The sequence below is a fragment of the Rhea pennata genome, chromosome 13 (genome assembly GCF_028389875.1).
Source record: "Rhea pennata isolate bPtePen1 chromosome 13, bPtePen1.pri, whole genome shotgun sequence".
In the NCBI taxonomy this organism is placed as follows: domain Eukaryota; kingdom Metazoa; phylum Chordata; class Aves; order Rheiformes; family Rheidae; genus Rhea; species Rhea pennata.
This window is the reverse complement of record NC_084675.1, coordinates 4,963,412-4,984,319: the sequence shown is the minus strand read 5'-3', so window position 1 is coordinate 4,984,319 and position 20,908 is coordinate 4,963,412. Positions and strand designations below refer to the sequence as shown.

The 20,908-nt window shown below is 40.1% G+C and overlaps 2 protein-coding genes across 3 annotated transcripts in view; both read left to right on the top strand.

Moving 5' to 3' along the window:
- Positions 1-17,991, top strand: part of DUS2 (dihydrouridine synthase 2) — a 61,760-nt gene extending 43,769 nt beyond the window's left edge. Inside the window, exons 16-17 of the transcript XR_009959776.1 lie at positions 17,358-17,489; positions 17,761-17,991. The gene's annotated coding sequence lies outside the window, so the exon portion shown is untranslated. The remainder of the gene's footprint in view (positions 1-17,357; positions 17,490-17,760) is intronic.
- A 1,383-nt stretch (positions 17,992-19,374) lies between these two features.
- NFATC3 (nuclear factor of activated T cells 3) overlaps positions 19,375-20,908 on the top strand; it is a 74,356-nt gene continuing 72,822 nt past the window's right edge. For both annotated transcript variants that reach the window (XM_062586166.1, XM_062586165.1), the window contains exon 1: positions 19,375-19,533. In XM_062586166.1, the coding sequence (XP_062442150.1) occupies positions 19,434-19,533 (100 nt within the window). In that variant the 5' untranslated portion in view covers positions 19,375-19,433. The remainder of the gene's footprint in view (positions 19,534-20,908) is intronic.

The window sequence follows — 20,908 nt, the reverse complement described above, 5'->3', positions numbered from 1 at the left end:
TTATTGCGTCTTGCTTGTCCACAATAGGGGTCATGGGAGCTGATAAACAATTCAGTTTTAAGTATAGGATCCAAAATAAACACGTCGTTTTTTTCTCTTTTGTTCTCCACCTATTGCATCTTGAAAAGGAAGAATATTTTGAAATAATTACTGAATCCACAGCACATTTGCAAATGTTGTTTAGGGAATTTAGTCTCGTGGAAAAGGTTCGGATTAGTACCTCTCTAGGCTGAATTCCTCTGCTTATGATTCAGATATAATGCAGTCATTGTTTTACAAGTGTATGTTATGGAGTCGATTTGGGACAGGTAACCCTGACATCTCTTCCTCACCCTGCATCACCTTCTCAGTTCTTCGTGTGCAGCTATGTGTACGACTGTTTGGCTAACTAGACTGAGGAACCGATGCAGGTTAAAATTAACACAGTAAAACATGGTGTTTGGGGAGGGGGGATTTTTTGATCCTTGGGGGTCAAAGGCTGCTGCCACTGGAAGAAATGGTCCTGAAACTGCACTCCTGTTCTCATCTTAGATGACTTTGAACCAAGCTGTGTGCAGGATGAACAGTTCCTGGGGGCTATCCAAGGCCCCACAGCTCACATTACCAGATGCTTTGGACAGTATCTTACTCTTAAATGAGATGAAAATAGATTTATTTTTCAGTACAGAAGTGGCAGCTCCAAGTATTTAAAGAATAGATATTGGCAACTACAAGTGAGCTGAAGCTCAGTAGATACTTGCCTGGCTAACAGACAAATAACATTCCTGTACAACGTGAATTGTTTTTCCTAGCATTTAGGCAGGCAGAGTTGTTTCTTGACTATATAACTCAGATGCTTAGCCTATTCGGTATACACATAAGATAACTAGATTTACTATTTTTGGGGAGGATAGTCTGCAACAAACTAAAGTTATGGCAACTCAACACATGGACAAAGATCAAATATATTTAATCTTGCAGCAGTTTCTGATTTAACTGTTTTTAATTGTAAAAGATTATTTTAAAATATTTCTGCCAGAGGCTTAACTTTACAGATCATTAAAATGTAAAGACTTTTTCCAAATGATCATCAGTTTCTCTGTTTAAAGAATCTGCCATACAGTTGCCTATCCCGTATTCATAAGGACTCCTTGTGAAATTTTACTCCTTTTTTTCTTTAGTTAAATCATGGTATTCATTCATTTTGTTTCAGGGTACTAAAATAGCCATGGTAACCAACTGTCAGTGAAAACCTTGTCCAGTCTCTAGAGTAACAGGAGCCAACAAAAAGAAATACTTTTCTTTCATCCCTTTCCTATGGTTGTCTGATCACTTGCCACAGAAAGCAGATTATTTTGACAGAACCAGGTTAGGGAATGGCTCCATGTACTGTCAGACTGGCCCATCTGAGGGGATCTGGCAACTCTAGGCCATATGAAGGAGTTCACCTCTTAATACAGATCAGCTACAAACATCTGACTATGTCCTGAGGTTCATTAATGCTCCTTCTCTGCTCCCTCTCACTTCAAAGCAAGAAGGACAGAAGTTCCATTATGAAGATGACTTGTGATATCAGTTCTCCTTTCCAAAAAGAAGATGCCAAAGAAATATTCAATTTATGGCTGATACTATTTCTGAACAATAAGCTTTAAGTTCTGATTGCTCTAGACAGAAAAATGAATTGATCTTTTGATTTACTTGGCTGTGAGTGAAGCCAAGGTTTGCAGAGAGCTCCTCCACACTGGACTTGTCCCAAAAAGCATGAGGGATGGAAAAATGTAGAGAGAAGGCAAAGGTTCAGGGGAAGAAAATTGAAAGAAAACTTATTTCGCAGTCTACACTAACCTCTCTTCAATCCTCTTCGATCCTCCTCCTGAGGATCTATTATTTCCCAGACTAAAGGAAGTGATGACAACTTCTCCAACATGTCTTCCTAATGAATCCAAGTCCTTAGAGCTGCTGAGATAGGTAGCAGACAAATTAAACATTGCTATCTGTGGAGCATAAAACATATCTGGGAAAGCTTATAAACTTTTTGACATTATTCACTCTAACCTCTAAGGCAGTTTGGCAAAAAAAGCTACAGTTGGCTGCAGTCTCTGTGTTCCTACCACATCTAAGTAAGTCTTGCTAAATAGAAGTTCCTCTAAAAGGATTTATGCATTTTAGTTTTCATGTGACTTCTGGCTCCATACTTTTGTCTATAGAATAGAAAAACCCAAACACAAAGGATTGCCAGGAGTCATTTCTAAAGGGAAAGATTTGGGAGGGAGGAATAAAACAAAAATGCTTCTCTGTTTCCTGAAACAAAAGCATATTCTTTGGAATCTCTCTGACTGCATATAGATTGTTTAGTACATGAAAGGTATTCACTCCAGTGTCCCACTGCCTTTCAGAAAATATACCAGGCTCTGGCAGTTACCACTGAGGAGGCAAATGTGACCTGTAACCAGACTGAGAGTTAGGGATTACCTCCTACCTTAGACCAATATAAGTACTATATTATATGAAGTAATAACTTAGCCTAGCATTCATAAAAGTAGAGAGTGAGCAGCTGCTTTACAGTTCTTTCCTGAGTGTTAATAGAGCCTTTAAAAATCTGTCTATTAATTTTTTCCTACAAATGCTTGTATTGTGTAATCTGGTTTGGGGATAGGCAAGCATTCTGGATCTTGGAAGTTTGTAAATTTATGTGTGGTTATAAAGTAGTCTGCATATTTTAATTTTTAATTAAATAAACTGTAAGAGTGAGGACTACAAGTTTGTTCATACAAAACCAATATGCAACTGCAGCAGCATCTGGGGTGGGAGGGAGGAGACCCCCTTGAAGACTAAGCAGAATGAGTTTATTGTAATGTGATCTCAACTACGTGTGAACCTTTTTAAGTAGATGACTCCTTGGTCTCCATAACCTTCATAACACATCTGAATTATAGGTGGATGTTCCTTTTTGGAAGAAAAAGGCAACATCATGTGGTGTGCACAGAGGCAGAATTCTAACTGATTTCACTAGGAGTTCTGAATACCTATCATAGAAAAATTTTACCTTTTTAAAAGAAGATCTGAATTTTTATAAGAACTTTACACAAGCCCTGTGTAAAGAAGCCCAGTTTTGCACATTTAATAAAATGATTTGCAAACAAGAAGCCAAAAGTATGTATTTGCAAGCTGGTCACTTGAGTTCTACTCAGACTGTTTAAATGGAATCCGCGTGGTTTCAGTTTATCAGAGTTTTATTTAAGGAGAAGGTTTTTTTGCCATTGTTAACTGCCTCTTAAACCACTTTTCAAGAATTATCCTTTAACTGCCTTCCTGGAAAAGCAGCAGACACATCTCTATGCTCAGACAGTGATGACTGCTGTAGTTTGATGAACACCTCTTTTGGTGTCAGTGCTCCTCAGTCCCCAACTGTTCATTCCCCAGATCTGTGTCACTAGCTCAGTTGTGGCAGTACAATTGTTCCTGGGATTTTATGGTAAAACAGATTAAGGAATTGATACAGATTAAAAACAACCTCACCGTCACACATCCCACCCCTAACCATACAAACAGTTGTTTTGGAGGGATGAGGGAGGAAGAGAAAAAAAAGGAAGGGAACAAGCAGCCAGAGGCACGGGGGCTAATCAGCTTTGCTGGCAAAAGAAGTATTTGTCACACTACATCCTGTAGGTATTTATTACGTGGTTGACTTGGATGTCTGTGCTATTAGAACTCTATTAAAGATTTGCCGTTACAGCTAGACCGAGGAAGTGTAAACCATACCCGCTTGTTCCAGCAATAAATACCTCATCTGTCAAAGGGGAGATTTGCTATTATAGAAGTGATGTGGTGTTTCTGTAACTGGCCTTGGTGAGATAGAAGCAGTCTGTTGGAGCTGCAGTATGAAAACTTATGCATGCACACACCATGGCCTGTCCATGTGACTATATATATTGCAAAGGTAAAGCTGTTGGTAAAAAAAATACTTAACAAGCCTAAACAACTTGAGAATTCAAGTTACATTTTCAGTAGCAGACTAATAATATTGTAGACTAAATCCCACTTATAATGAAAGACTGATAAATTTATAAGGCATTTTGGAAAGGAAATTTATTTTTGAAGTAATTTATATACTTTAGACGATTTTATTTTGTTTGTAGCTAAGACTCTTATCCTACAATGAGCTGTAAATAGTCAAGCTTCATTTCAAGGCAGTTCCATAGGAACTTAGTGGTTGTCAGGGTTATCGTTCGGGTTAATTAGGAAGAGCATTTTGGAGTTAGGGCGCTGTAACTAAAACTCAGAAATTGTCTTTGATGTGGAATGTTTTTTTTTTAACTTGTAAAATGAAAACAATTTTTCTTTAGTTGCTGTCTGCCAGTTTTGCCATGTCTGAGGAAAGATTATAGAATTAGTGACTCAGTTGTAATTTAAGCCATATTATTTTAAAATAAATTCCCTTTGCCTTTTTAAATAATGACGAGTCCTGGTTAAGTATCCTGAACTGCCCAGCTTTTCAGTTTCCACCAATTTTACTTTACCATTCTATTGTCTCTTTCAGTAACAAGAGGCAAAGTCAGTTTACATAGGATAAGAATTGTGCCATTATCTTCTATTTTTAGAACTGAACTTTTCCCCCCAACTTTAAAAGACAAAACACCATGTGAGAAGTTGACTGCTCTCATCATATTCCAGCTGAGAACAGAAATAAAAATTTCAGCAACATCACAAATAAACCTTTTTTCTCACAAGACTTGCCACACATTTTTTTCTGACAGAAAGCGTTCAGATGAATGTCCAAACTTTTAGATGTTTATCTGAACTATACCCACATTTTTTAACCTTTTCTGGCTCTTATTTATATCCGAGACCAGAAAATACTCATCAGGGCTAGAGCCTGGAACAACAGTCATCCCTTGAGGATAGGCTGTTTGTTTTCAGAGTTACTGGTGTGAATTGTGGGGAGGGAGATAAATCGATGTATTGCTGGCTAAGTGCTTTAAGGATTCTTTCGAAGAGAATAAATATTTTGTTCATGAAAGATCACCTAAGCTTCAGTACATTTTTCCTGATGATTTACTATTGCATATTGCTTATTTCTGACAATGATCCTTTGAAGAGATTATCTTTCTCTTTGCTGAATGCAGAATGTCACTCTAAAACTAAGCGAGCTTAAAAAGAGTAAATCCTATAGCAAATAATTCAGTTACCCTATCTTTATCACTTGCAATAAACCTCGTTATTTACTTTTCAGACTTGCTTTCTCCCAGTTTCACTATTGATCAGATTTATCAAAGGTTTTCTTCTAAAGTCACTCTACAGCAATGTAATCACAGCATTTATCCTTGAGATACCATCAGTTTATTAACTGGTTAAAAACCTGTTCAGTGTTCCTTTTTACTAGCATTTGTAAAGAACGTGGATAACAACAGCAATGAAGTGTTTCTCTTGAGCTATTGCCCCTTGTGGGCATGCACTGTTACTAATGCTGCTCTTGAGCTTTTGTTTCATGACACAAAGCATTTGGCAGCAGTACTAACTTATCCGTGGTCTGCATTGCTTATTCCAATCACTACACCACCCCCAACAATTGCACTGACGCAGCTTTTTGTGGGGCCATCCTGTGAATCCGATCAGGGAAGTTACCTGACCTTAAAAACAACAACAGAAACCCCCTGCAAAAATAAGGAATTAAGCTGGGTCAGTTCCCTCATCCAGCTCTCAGGGTGGTCTCACAAATGGTTGTGCCAAAACAGCTGAGCAGGTGGCATGCTCCAATGGTACAAAGTGAAAGAAGAAACCATTAAGCTGGTATTGCCTAACACCATATTCTTACTAGTCTCAAAGTACAAACAGATGTACATACTAAATTTATTTCCTAGAACTTGTTGTTCCTCCTGATAACCTTAGTAACTAAATTGCAGATACTAGGTTTAAAAGGTAAGGAAAGGGGTTTTGAGATGGTATATTTTATCATGTAGCCTAAATGTCTTTATTTATTCAAATTGATTAAAATAGTGTTGGAGAAAGCTCTACACTTAAAGTATCCAGATGACATTTGTGGCCATCTGTCTGACTGGTGCTGATCAAAGGGCTGCCTCTTTTGTTAATTATTCTTTAATTGCTAAATTAATATAATCTTTGGCTTGTTATCTGGCTCAATAAAGATACGTGTTTAAAACAGTAACAGAGGTCCTGCAAGTGGTGTCAGGTCTGGTTCTGTTCTCTAGATCAGTGTATATTCTGGCATTCATTCAAACTGAACCAATTCTAGTGATTTCTGTACTGTCTGGCTTGTGCTGGGTTTTCCTGCAAAGTGTGAAGGTCAGAATATTGTGACTGTGCATTTGCTGCCTTGCATTTATTATCCATAGATTGTTCTTTGATCCAACCTGCAGATACCATGTGTTCTAAAAGTTTTCTTTTCTTTTCCTTTTTTTTTCCATCACTCTACTCTTTGAAGCAAGACAAGCAACTAAAAATTCCAGTTGCAGTAGCAGATTCAGCCTTATCTCTCTGTTTCTTTTCTAAGATGGGTAAGCTCAGTTGGTACAAATCACAATTTTTACGGAGAAGGCGTGCAGAAAGTGCAACAACAGAGGAACCAAGAGAGTCAAAGCCCTGTCCTTCACGGGTCTGCCAAGGCTTCATTGCAAATTAGGTGCATATGGAGAGAGCTCTGGTGCGCACACAAAGGATATCTCAGGGGACTGGCTCTGAGATGCAGGCATGTGGGTTGTTGGTGAAAACGACTAAGGTGATGAAGTTACTAAGCAAGATACAGGTTCCTTCCTGATTTCTAGTGTAGATATGCATTCCAAGTGAGTTAAGAAAGACCTGCTTAAATAGCCTAAAGCTATTTAAACTGTTTAGACTAAAGTGACTTACTTCAACTGTAACTGAAAAGGCAGTGATCACTCACTCCTGCAGCTGTATAGGTGGCTGTGAGAGGTAATCTCTTCAGCAACTGGACATGCAGTCCTAGTCTCAGAGGCAGTGAGGGCAGGACAACAAACTTCTGCTTCCAGAGGAGAGTGATTCTGTTTCTGCCAATCCCCTTGTACTGCCTCTGGCAGAAAATTAACATAGCAAAAATAAGTGAAACATTTTCCATTTTCTTCTGGTTTAGTGAGATAGGCCAGCTCTCTGAGGGTTGTTATGAGGGATGGAGCATACAGAAACCCTCCTTTCTGTAGCAGGCAAGTGTTATGTTGGTGCAGCTATCTCACTACACCTTTATTCTCAGTTCTAATGGTCTTTAACAAGTCAGGCTGGGTGATTTGTGAGTTACCAGCTGAAAGATGTTAACATTCCCTTGTCAGAGATATCAGATTTAGTGAAATTTCATTTGTGTAATTTACTAGCTGCTGTATTAGTGTAACCTGAAGCTAAACTATAATTTAAGTCACTACTTAGGCCATGAATTATGGTGCTCATATGAAGATGGCTAGCCACTGATGGTTGGATAGCTGATCACAGAATGGTTGAGGAATGGTTGGAAGAGACCTCTGGAGATTATCTAGTTCAACCTCCCTGCTCAAGCAGGGTCACCTAAAGCATGTTAGACAGAATTGTGTCCAAGGAGGGTTTTGAATATCTCCAGAGAAGAAGACTCTACAAGCTCTCTGGGTAACCTGATGGTCCTAAGGATGGTTCTGTAGTACTTATATCAAACTTGGATTAAACTGAGGTAGCTGTGCTCCCTTCTTTGTGCTGTATGCTACTGTATAATAAGTCAAATCAGGGGACTGAGACAAAAAAATGCTGTATTTGGAGAGCTGTTTTTTAACTGGTTCAAATCCCTAACCTGACTTATTGCACAGTGCTCACATCAGAGCACTAAGGGTAGGGTGGAGGTCTAGACTATGGCAACTGTGAATTAGGTTGGTTTAAGGTACTGTAGAACCACATCCTAAACTGAAGCAGAAAAAATATAATAGATTCTATTTAAGAACACTGAATATTTGAGCCTTGCATTTCTTAGGACAACCACTACTGGGAAATGGAGAAATATAAAGTGCAACAAAGTCTAAATCCTACAAAATCTTAATCTTAATTTAGTTTTTAATATCAAGTTATAATTGGGCAGATCATTTTATAAATACTGAAGTCGATTTCCCCAAAAGAAATTATTCCTACCCTTTTGTTTAAAGACTTGTCATTCTGATTATTTTTATGGGTTAATTAGTTCATTTTCTCAACTATATTTATGGGATATTTTCCCTTTAACTAGTTCGACCCATAACCTCATGTTCTGAGAGTTACTTAACCTTTGATCTTCTACAGTTTACTGGCAACCATTCCTTTCCTTTTAGGGTCTTTCCTATTTGTGATTCTCCTGGAAATATAAACCACACATAACTATTATTTCCTTATTTGAAGTGTCAAATGGTAAAATGATATTAACATTTAGTTAACAGAAGAGTTTTAGATATCTCACAAATTTACTGACACTGGGAACACTGTACATTAATATTAAATGTTTGAGGTGATTTACTATAATAGAGTTTGTAATCCCAGGTTAAATTCATATTGAAAGATTCATCAAACTTATTTTCCTACTAAAGGATTGCTATAGGAAAGAGTTAACATTGCTTAGGTACACTATATGAGGTTCTATGCAGTAACAAATTTGGATTTCTTTCAAGTTTTACTATAGTAGTATCATTTTTTGGTTTAGAATTGCTTTCTACTCCAAATCATATTGGAGCTTAATTTTAAACTTTTACTGTCAATTTTAGAGAAACCTCAGTTTAATTTGTTAGGGCATTTCCAATCACAAGAAACCCAAGAAATCCAGTAAGACTTTTTAGTATTCTGAAGGTATATAAATATCAATTTTGAAACTATTTTTAGTTTGATCTTTTGTCTGATTCACTGCTACATACCAATAGTTTTGCACCAAGCACAGTCAGAGCCTGGTAGCCAGTTGAACTGGGTTTACAACTTTGGAAGCTGCTAGGCGGATAACTTTCATGTACTGTCTTGACTAGAAAAGACTCATTTACAGTTTATGGTCATACTATAGCAGACACACCCCTCCCTTTGTGATAATAAATAAGAAACAGTATTATGTGATAAGGATCTTTCATATATAGACCATTTTTGGAGGGTGCTACTGTAAAATTTCTTAATATAGGTAAGATATTGCTCAGGCAGTTTCCCATTTGGTGCCTCTGGTCTTTTCCTTTTAATCTGTTTCTTGAGCAACTGTATAAACCCAGAGGATTAGAATCTGCCTGTAGGAGCGCACCAAGAAGGGCAGCTGTTGCTCTGTTCGGCATTTTTTTGCTGAGCAAAAGCATGTCAAAACCATCAGGACAGCCTAATGCTACTACATGCTAAAAAAGTCATGCAGTAGAGTGATTGTGGTTACATACAATCCTGCTGACTGCTTCCTGCTGAATCCTTGCCCAGCAGAAACCACTTCATAGCTGATTGATTGTTTCTTATCTTTAATTGAGCAAAACTGGAGAAGATGTTTATGTTTTAATTCAAATGGAAAACTAACTAGCAGATTCCAGAGACTTTGCCTTTTCTTGTCTGTGAGTACAGTTAGTTCAGCAGAAGGATTTATTGTAAGTTAATGAAGAAATGTTTGTGAAAGTACTGGCACCTCTCTGTATTTCATAATTTTATACGTTAGTTTATAAATAGTAAAATGACTTTTCCCAGAATAACCTATTCCCATCCTTTTGTTTAGAAAGCTGTCATTTTGGTGACTGTATGGGTTAATTAATTCCTGTTTTCAACTGTATTTATAGAATATTTTCCTTTTAACTGCTTTAGTGCATAAGCTCCTGTTCTAAGAGAAACTCAGCCAAATGCATACTGCTGCTATGCATACTGTTGCTAAAATACAAACTATTCCTCAAGATTCTTGCCTTCATTAAAATACTGTTCTTTTACATGATTCAAAAAATGTTTTGGACTAGTTGGGTGCAGACTGAGCAAGACTGGAAAAAAGACATGTCTGTTTTTATTTAAATCAGAAATAGGCTGATATCATCTTGATATCTATTATCACCAGCTGGTATGCCATGAACATCTATTTACAGTAACAGGATAGCAGCCATACTACTGTAATCTTTTGAAAACATGTCCCTTGTTGTCCTAGCTTGGATTTCATTTTGGTACCCTCTATTCCTGCTATGTCAATCCTGACAAAATGGAGTCTGTCTATATGGCTTCTATTTTTCATTAGCTTATTTGCCTTGGTTGTGTGCAGGACGCTGTGGCACCTAAACACAAGGATCTCTCTACCTTATTCTTCTCTTGTACCATCTTTCTCTTCTAGACTCTTTATTCATAATTTCTTGACTTTACATTAAAACCCTTATTTCTACTGTCTGCCCACTTTCTTTGTTTCCAATAGGATAAAAGTTAGATCTCACATCAGCAGGAGATATTTGAGCTGGAAAAATGATCCCTCTTTTTAATAATGTTTTGCTTGGCTTTTAGTCTATAAAAATAAAGGGAGACAAAATAGGCAAAACAATAATCTGCAAGCTTTTTTCCCCTTGTAATTAGATGAATTCCCAGTTGGAATATCTTTCTTCCTGTTTTCTTGATTTTTTTCTTTTTTCTCAAATGGTCATTTTAAACTCTCTCTTTCTTTTCCTGATTTTTCTCCCATTGTATTGTTTATCAAGAACTGTATCTTTAAAACTTCATTATGCCCTTATCAAAGAACACTTTACTCTGTGCCATGCCAAGCTTCTTTATATCTTGCAGGGGGAGAAGGTAGAAGGCATAGAGGGTTACATTTTTTTTCCTCCAGATTCATAGCAGTCATTGCTAAAACTCAGATTTCTTTTAGCCTTCCTTCTGTGATAAGGCCATGAAGATGGTTCGCAGAAGTGTATGGCATCTGTTCAGATTTAGGGTATTGGGTGAAGCCATACCAAATCAGTTCTGACCAAAACCTCTTCCCAACTGACAGTTTGGCATTTAGTCAGCAAGCATCAATATAAACCAAACATCTCCATATCTGGTATCATTATGGCAAACGTCAGCGTTCCTACTACAGAGTGAAGATCGCTGGAGTTTAAAATGTAGGGTGCACGATCTTCTGTAGGTTGCTGCCTAAATTGTGCTTCTGTGCTAAGTACTTCACTCTTTTCAACCCAGCATCTTTCACAAACCTTTTCTTCCTAGTGGTTTTGTATAAGAAACGTCTTTTTTTTTTTTTTTTTTTTTTTTTCAAGGACAAAACATGATTTTGCTGTGTTTTTGCTCCCTCATATTAAAATGTTTTAAAACTCCATTTGTTTGTCTCCTACTTTTGGGCTCTAGACCCTACTGGTCAAATATACTTGGTCTCTCTTCTTCAGGATGTTTTATCTACAGTATGTGGGTTTTTTAAAAAAAAAATACTTTTTTAAATCCCCCACTCTTAATTCTCCCATAATAGCTTCTAACTTTGGTATAGTGCCTTTCAATTACTAACCTTAAACTCCTTATTACCAATCACTTGGTCTTTCAATAGAGACAACCAGTTTTCATTGACTTACATTCTCTGTCTCCCAGTTGTTACTACCATTCTAGATTTGAACTATAATGACAGTAACTAGGTGTCATTTACAGCATTACAGAGAGTAGCCTGCATGCTGAACAAATTTTTAATGATTCATTTTTGTAATTGTAATTTTCTGATCAACAGATTGTGAACCTTGGTATCAGCAAATGCTTTATAAAAAAAACAAATCAGAAGAAAAAATTAATAGAGTTCAGTTTTGCACCAGTAACTCATAGAGTCTTGATTCCTTTAAAATTTAAACTAGATAACATTTTAAGTGATAGAGACATATAGTATATTCTGTTCCTAATCATAATTGCAGTCAGTCAGACCCAAGGAATTTTAAGAGCATTATACAACGATTTTGACCACTGAAAGGTCTGTATCATGCCTTAGAATTGAAGCATCCTTTATTTTGACATGATTCATTGTGAATGTCATTGTTTTATAAAATTCTATCAGACAAATGTAATTTTCCTTATGTATAGGTAACTTACTTGTTTAAACTTGGTAAGAACCTTGTAGAATTATTGAAGATAATAAGACTGCCCAAATGATGTAATAATGTTGAATTCTTGCTGGTTTTCTTAATCTGAAAATATTTATTCTGTAGCCTACCATTAGTTACCTCTTCGTGGCTTATTGATACTAGTCTTTCTTAAGATGTGGGACCACTGGGCCACGGTCACCGAAGGAGTATGCATTAGGTCAAATACAAAAGATACCAGATTTATTTTGTATTTGCAGACAGATAATTTCTGATACACACAGAGACCACACTGCACTTTCAGGCTCTTATGGCCTTTTTGAAAATGAAAGCAAAAATATTTATCATATGATTTGTGTTTCTTTACTAAGTGACAGGAATCCCCAGGATAAGATTTCTAGTCTGAATATGTGTTAAAAATAGTTTTATGTGAGCATTCACTGAAACATACCTGCTTTGGTCAATATAAACTAATAGCTAAACCAATCTTTATACATATCTGAGAAATAAATATATTGGATCTGCAAGTACTGCAAAAGCAAATTAATTTTAGAAGAACCAACCTTTACTGAGTAGTATTCTGCCAACACTTACTGGAATCTCTTTGTTAAATGAGCAGCTCATTCTCCAGCTTGCAACAGTACTAAGATAGTCTGTATTTTATCAGTTGTTTCTTTCTGTGTTTGTTCTTTTCTGCTTTCCATAAATCTTTAATACACAGTAGTACCTTTATCAAACAATCCCATCTGATGTGTAAGGAGACAGAGGATCCAGTTAACTCTATTCCTGGGAGAAAGCTGGGGCAGAAAGGTACCAGAGCTAGCAGCATAGTACCAGATAACTGACTCTACTGAGAATTGATTCTGTAACCAAATCAAATAGTTAAACCTTCCAGCTCTTGCTCTGTCAAAGGAGAATCAACCCTCTTGCATGCAATCTGGAGAGCAAGCGAGGCAGAAACTTAATCAACTCAAAGCTGAGGGGCAGAGCTGTTAATGAAAACTACTGCTGACTATATCAGTGCTGCTCCTCTTCCAATGCAAAGGAAAAAAAAATAAATGTAAACCACCTGGGCAGCCTGTTTGACTTTGTACTGAAATAGAGTACAGCAAAAAAAGACACACAAGCACCTGCCACAGCTGGGACATGGCAGTCATGTCCAACACCTGTTGCCTCAGCTGAAACCTGTTATGTCCAAATTAAGATGGGTCAGAAGCTCTTTAGGTGCAGAGTAAGCATTTGGTGTCAAGTGTACGTGATCTAATGACTGCAAAGGGGATCCAGTTCCACGAAGACACAAGGTAGAAGTCCAAACTAGCAGGGAGCCTTTAAAGGGTTGTGCTGCTGCAAAGCGTTTTATGTTGGCTTAGTCTAACCTGAGACAAGGACAAAGGAGTGATTTGCGCATGGCTGACAGCCTGCGGAGTGAGCCCATCAGGCTTCACACAGCAACATACGTATCAAAAAACATGCATTAGTAATAGCTTTACTCCCATCGCTTATTATGAATTGTGGTGAAAAGTTGTTATGGAGGAAAAAATGTTCTCCTACCACCTTTCAAGACAGTTAATTTACCGATAAAGAAACCTAAAGAATTTTAATTTACCGATAAGTGAATGCTGTTTATCATTTACTAAGTTACAGTATACAATAATGTAAAGAATCCTCTAAGCACATGAAACTGGTTACGTCTGAGTAAAGCAAAGGAAATCAAATGTGTATCTGTAATACAGAAAAACTGGCATATCTTAAACAGCATATAATTACACTTGAACAAAACAGAACCAGACTGTAAGAGTAACTGCTGTACGTGTCTATAGTAATAGCTAGACAATCAGATATTGCAGTTCCATTTTGCTATAGTACTTGTGTGATGCTCTCTCTTTTCTAACACAAAGAAAAACATTAGCCCAAGTCACCTAGCCAGGCTGCTCAACTTTTGGAACAGAGTGCATAGTAATCATTCCAGGCTCGAGTCCTTTCTCAGACGCATTTGCAATCTAAGCAAAAAGAGAAACAACAGGAGCTGTGTTATCCTCATGGGTGGGGGAAACTAAGGCAGTGTTTTACGTGACTTTACCTACGCCACTTTAAGAAAGTCTGAAAAACAGACTACAAGAAATTAGAGCATGGAACAGTATTTTCTATGTCCCAGTCCTGTACCTTAAGAAGAGGGCTGACTCCTGGCTCAAGTGCAAAATTAAATTGTGGAAAAATAAGTCTTAAATTGCTGCCTTCGTCTTTGTATCAAGCCTAAGAGTTTTTAGGAAGCCTCATTCAGGTTCCCACAAATATTGATCTTATACAGACATCATTGTGTACAACCTGAAAAAGAACAAAATCCTTTAATAATCTCTGTTGTCATCTAATTTCACTCATAAACCACTTTAGGCTTTGTAAGAACCAAGGCTCTGAGGTATCTAAAAAGGTAACCACTTCAGAAGCAAATACCTGTGCCTAGAGTGTCCTTATATTATTATCAGTAATAATGCTGCTGATAATTTTATTTTGCTTTCACGTGATGATTTGAGAGCAAAATATTACGAACAGAAGTTCTGTGGAAACAGACACACAGTTAAGAAGTGATAAATATCTAGACCTTTTAGTCTCTTACGTATTTGTGATGGTAACCTCCAAATGAAACAATTCCAACATGCTCCTTAAAACTATAGAAATATAAAGTACATAGAACTTTGTGAAGTAATGTCTGCTTTACATGGAAGAATGTTAAACAAACAATAAAGTAAAGCAGTAATTATTTAATGTAAAAAATACATTGAAGAAAAATATAGTAATGTCTACTAATACAACTTCAGTAAGTTTACGGAGCAAGGGAACTTCCTGGGGAAAACTGTAAAATGGTTAAATGTGACTCTGTGACCTCATTAAGTTTTTATGTAGGGTATGTGTTTATCAACACACCTTGTAGGCAAGCTTTTCTTTCTATTTTGTAATCTTGTTATTACAAATGCCCCATTGATGAAATGTTGAATGCAGTATCTAGGTAGGAGTGTTGTAAATGTCAGTCATGGTATAGAAGATCTTAAAAAGGATGACTGCAAATTTTCTCTGAAAACTTAGAATTTATCAAAGTCTGCTCGAATCACTCCTTTTTACTTTATCTTGTTACTATGTATTGTAATTTCTGAAATAGGACAACTCCCCTAAGTTTCCTACAAAACTTTCCTATGCAATCTACTTTTGTTTTTGTTTTCTTTTTAATTCCCTGATGACAAAAGTTTCACATTTCACCCAGGCACTGGTAATTAGCCAAGGAAATTATTTAAAATGCCAGATGTCACATATTAAATATAAATAACCTATGACCTTGCATGCAGAATGCAAGCTCCTTTCCTATATGACTGCTGAATTTAACTTTCTTAAACATAGAATATTAGATTCTATACTGAAAAAGTATCTTTCTCCTACTTAACATCAATCTGCACACTGAAAAAGTGGATTTGCCTTGGTAGCTATGAGAAATAAATACTATGATATTGGTTTGTATGTCACCTTAAAATGTGTTTGAGGACATTGCATATATTCAGATTGGAACATAAACATCCTTTAGGAATGCAGCTTGCTGTGTTTCCTTATTTTAAAAAAATCCCTTGTTGCACTTACGCTTTTTTCAGTAGTAGCTGTAAAAAGTGTAACCATGGAGGCAGCCAAAGAACACTATCTGCTGATTCCAGGAGTCTTTCTGTGTGCTTTCTCATCTGCCCATTCTATGGCACGCTGGTGTGTGTGGCTTCTAAACAGGCCCAGACTCAACCACAAAAGGGAACGAGATCAAGAATATCAAATACAACCTTGTGCATTATATTCTTAATTTGGGGCTGTTTGGTTTATTGAATCATGCAGAACGAATGCCTGACCATGCTTCTTCCAAAGCCTATTCTGGCTACAATTGCACAGCTGGGTTTGATTTGCTGCCCATAGGAAGGGGGGAGGAAGCCCTATTACTCCAAAACAAATACAGATTTGGGATGTGGCTGCAGATCCAGAATTCCTAGCTATCCAGCATAGGATGATGTGTGGAAAATAAAACACAGCACAACTTAGCCCTCAGGTTTTTGGAACCAAACGTCACAACACGCCTAGAAAATAGCCCCAGTTTGGAAAAGATTCAAATACCACAGGAAGAGTGTTCTTTCCTTCTCAAGGCACATGCACTAACTCCAGCTCCTGACCGGATCAAGGTGTATCCCCAGCTGGATGTAATAACACAGCCTAAAAGCAGCAAGGACAGCAACCATCTATTTATATAAAATAAATAAATAAAAGCACCTCTCCCGACAAAAACACCAATGAAATAAAGTTGCCCCTGTTGCTGCCACTATTTCATCATTCAATAGCAAGTGAAAGCCAAAGCAACCATCCATGCGGTGGACTTCAAGCGCAGAGGTTGACCTAAGCCCCTGGACATTGATGTAAGCCCACGTCAGTGTTTTCAGGGCTTCTGCCAACTCGCTCCCAGTCACGCCCCAATTACTCTTTAGCTCTCTGGAAAGGCTTTGAAAGTGCTTTTCCTCTTACAAATTTAAATGCAGAAAAGATGACCATTTTGGTGCAATAAGACAGAGACAATAAAATGAAAACATGGTGAAGGCAAAGGATATCACTGACAAGAAGCAGAAGTTCTGGACTCAAAGGCAGTTGGATATATTTGATTTTGAAATAAAGAAAAAAATCATAAAGTTTACTGTAAACTGCTTACAATTCTGCCTTAACTTCTACATATTCTATAAATTCTTAGGTTGTTAGCTAGAAGGCTATGACATAACCAATTGCTTTATCTTAGGCTATATAGTCTTTTTCCCTTTTAACTGACAGCTGTTGAAATTTAGGTAGGACTTAAAGCACTTCCTATTGGCCTGTATATATCATAGATTTCTGAATGAATACCTGGCTCTAACAGAGGAGGAAAAAAAATTGTCTTACAAAAAGGGGAAGGAACGAGACAACGATGTACAAATTTTTAATTCAGCACAATGATTAGAAAATACACTGCGAGCACCTTACCAAAGGATCTGGATCAAATCCTTGTTTGTGTTTCAGTGCCCACTTACAGACAGAATGAGTCTGTATTTTTCTCCAGGGACATACATAATGAATAGTCTACTGGTATAGCAGAACAGGAAACTGCTATGGTTACTCCATGTGCTGTAATTTGATCTAACAATTATCTAACAATAAGACCAATCTAATATTTCTGCTTTGGAAACATAAAAGATTGCCTGAAAGATTTCAGGCAAAAATCAGCTGCTAAGAGCCATAGTCTATATAGCATAATATAGTGAAATGTTCATCGTAGGCTTGTTTTCATTCAAGAATACATGAGGAGTGTTTTTTTTTAAACCGTGGTTAATCCAATTACACATCCTTTTCCAGCTTGTTTGTCTACATGACCTTGGATTTAGAGTCAAAAAGACACCAGCTGCATGTGAGCTTATTTTAAAGATTTGGGCTTGCTTCAGGAGAGGAGGGAATTGGCTACCCTAGCAAAAGCATCAACCTGCTGATGTAAGTATTGCAGAAACAGTTCCTGTAGTTGCTCGGTAAGTTTAGGTAAAGGAATGGCTAGTCACATATGGGAAATGACAATAAAAAGGATGGTGTGTTACGATATTAAGCAAACTATAAAAGCTCTGTGTTCAGTGCACTAGAATCAGCTTCCTATTTTCACTTGAACAAACTCCTCCTGCCCCAAGTTCTAGAGTAACACTTTTTTAAATATGATGCTTCGGAATCGTGAAGGTATAAAGTAGTTTTCACTTATGCCTGCTTTCTTCAGCATAGATTACCAATGTATCTTCTGAGCACAGGGATTGATGGAATTAACTGGACTCTGAAGAGCCCACTGGACAGAATTTTACACTGTAGCCAACTTATCTTCTCGCTGGCCTTCTTTCCTCACTTTCATTCACAGGGCTGTAAAGAGAAAATCTAGCTACAAAAACACGTGAGGAATTGTCCTGTGCCTGTTTGGATCTGTCTAAATAGCAATAAACACAGCAAATAAGTAATGACAATAAAAACGGCAATGAAAGACTCTGTGCGCAGAAAAAACTTGCTCTTTCTATCTGCACAGCACATGATTCATTCGGTGCTGTGGGACTTCTTACACTGCAAGTTCCAAACACATTAGGTCTCTGCAATTAGTTTCTATAATATTACCCATTGCTGAGAACAGGTGTTCCTGCTATGAGAACAAGCTGTGTATTTTCTTTTGCCCTTTTCCTTTCAACCTGAACACGAGGTAAAATTACACAAGAAGGTGCATTATTGGGCAGAGCATTCTGAAATTCCTATGCTCTTCTTAATAACTACTTGGTTTGCCTTGCTGATGGGTGTACATTGCAAAAAAAAAAAAAAAAAAAAAATTATTAGTCTCATTGCAGTTGCTTCACCTCTACTGTTTCCAAGGAGTCTGGAAAGTAAACAGCTAACAGTTTAAAGTATTTTGGCCAGCATTTATTATCCAAGTTATATTCCTCAGCTGATACCAACCTACCTAATTACTTTAGTCATTAAGTGGCACCATACTAGTTTAATCTATAAAAACAAAATACCACTTGCTTGCATGCAATCTATTAAGACTTTAATATAAAACCTTTACTCCCCTCCCCCGAAGGATTTTACTCCTGTATCTCCTCACAGGTGGAAGTCTGCGATTCCTATTCGCGCCTAACAGGGCAGTCTCACACGCGGGCTTCCCCTCGTCCCCCGGACCCGCCGGGCGCCCAGAAAGGGCCGCGCCCAGAAAGGGCCGCGACCACCAACGGCCGCGGCACCGGCGCGCGCGCCCGGCGCAACGGCTCCGAGGCAGCCGACACGTGACGCGCGGGGCGCGGCGCCGCTGCCCCGCCCCTTTGTGCCCAGCTGGCTCGGTCCTATTGGGCGCTGGCGCCCGCCCCCGCCGCGCCGACCAACCGACTACAAGTCCCGGCGGCCCTTTGCGGCGCCGCGCGGTAGCGGCGCCGCGCGAGCGGCCGCGAGGCGTCGCTCCGCCTGCAGCGGCACAGGGCGCGCGTCACGCGGAGCCGCCGGTGCCGCCGACGTCAGCCGCCGCCCGCCGCGTGAGCGAGACCAAGTGTGGGAAACGGCGGGGGGCGGGGCCTCGGGGGGGGGGCCGCGCGGGGGCACGGCGGGGCGGGGCGGCGCGGCGCGCGGGGGCGGCGCGCGCCGGGGCCGTAGCGGGCGCCCTCCCCCCTGACTGACAGACGGCGCCCGGGCAGGGGAGCTCGCGTTGGGGCCGCCGCCGCCGCCGCTCGCGCCGCCTCCCCGCGCGCCGCTCGCGCCCCCTGCTCGCGCGCCCCCTCCCCTCCCCCGCCGCGGCGCCCCCCGGTGTTATGAGGCGGCCCTGAGGGGCGGCGGCGGCGGCGCGGAGCCCGGCCCGGCCCGGCGCGGCGCGGCGCGGCCCGGCAGGGCGACGCGGGGTCTCGCTGGGCTTCGCCGGCCAAACCCATGACTACGGCAAACTGCGGCGCCACCGACGAGTTCGACTTCAGGCTGATCTTCGGGGAGGACGGGCAGCCGGGCCCCGGGCCGCCGCTGGGGCCTGCAGGTGCGTTTCCCCGCCGGGTCGCGGCGCTTCCCCTCCCACCGCCGGGCCGCCGCGGGCGGGCGGGGGGGCTCGGCTTCCTGTTTTCCTCCGAGCACGGCCGGGGGGGTGGGGGGGCTGCCGCCCGCCTGCGGAGCCGGGGCGGGCGAGGCGCCGTCCCTCCCCCGTGAGGCGCCGCTGCCCCCGGCCCGGGCGAGTGGGGGGGGGGAGGCCGCGGCCGGGCCGCGCCGCGCCGCCGCCCTGCGGGCGCGCGGGAGGAGCCGTCCCGGGCTCCGTGGCCCCTCTGGGGGGGCCCGTTCGTCGCGGAGGCAGCGCCGGGCCGGGCGGCGGCGCCCCGCGGGGCTCCGGGGAGGGGGGAAGGGGGGGGTCGGCGGCGGGGCCCGCCCGCGCGGCAGCGCTGCTGTTAAATTAGGCGCTTGACATAACAAGGTCAATAACACGGGACTTGGAGCGCAGACTTATTTGGGGCTGCCGAGATCAAAAGAGTTGACCCAACTTTATCTCTCTGTGCAAGCGTCGGAGTTACGCCGGGGCATTTTTTATAAACTCTTGTGTGCACGTATGTGCGGATGAGAGTCTGTATAAAGCCTTCTTGCATGGCAAGATACAACGGTGCTTTGGTTCCCGTGGTATATGCAAGCGTTTTTTAGTGTTTTGGTTTTATTCTCTTTTATCGTGTTGTGAAAAAAGTTATTCCTTTCAATAGTAGAAAATAAAAGTATTCCCTGCAAACTATAGTGTGCAGAATGAATAAGATCCAGCTGTTCAGTGTGTGGCTGTACAGGAGTTTGAAGGCAGTATGCTTCTTTTCTGACCTACTTCAAATAAGTTTTAATTGGATATGCACGCTGTCTTGAGGTTAACTGGCTAGGTGATAAGATGGGTCTGAAACGTGATTGTATCCAGGCTAAAAGATACAGCCATGTTGCTTTGTTCTCTTATTTGGTTGTGTGCATAAGTGGATTAGGAAAAAAGAATTGTTTGATACAGTCAGGATATAATCCACTGTGAACACTCTGATTTTACTAAACATATTTTAAACTTTGGTGATCCTAAGATTTGGCTTGCATATTCCTTTGAAGAAGGGGAGATTTTCCTTTCTGATTTCCCAACTTAGAGGACCAGACAGAAGTATTAAAAAAACAGATCATGCTTTTCTGAAGGGGACCTGACTTCTGCTAGCCAAAATAAATGTATTGTGGTGCTGTATGAACAGGATGCATACAAGTCAAAGGAGGAGCACTGGGGAATGTTAATAAATTACAACAAAAATAATTGCTGTCACTTAACAAATAATTCAGATGCTGCTCTGACTGGAGAGAAATTTTCATGCCTGATGAGTTTAAATCTTTTTTACATGTACACCTAAACTGATCCG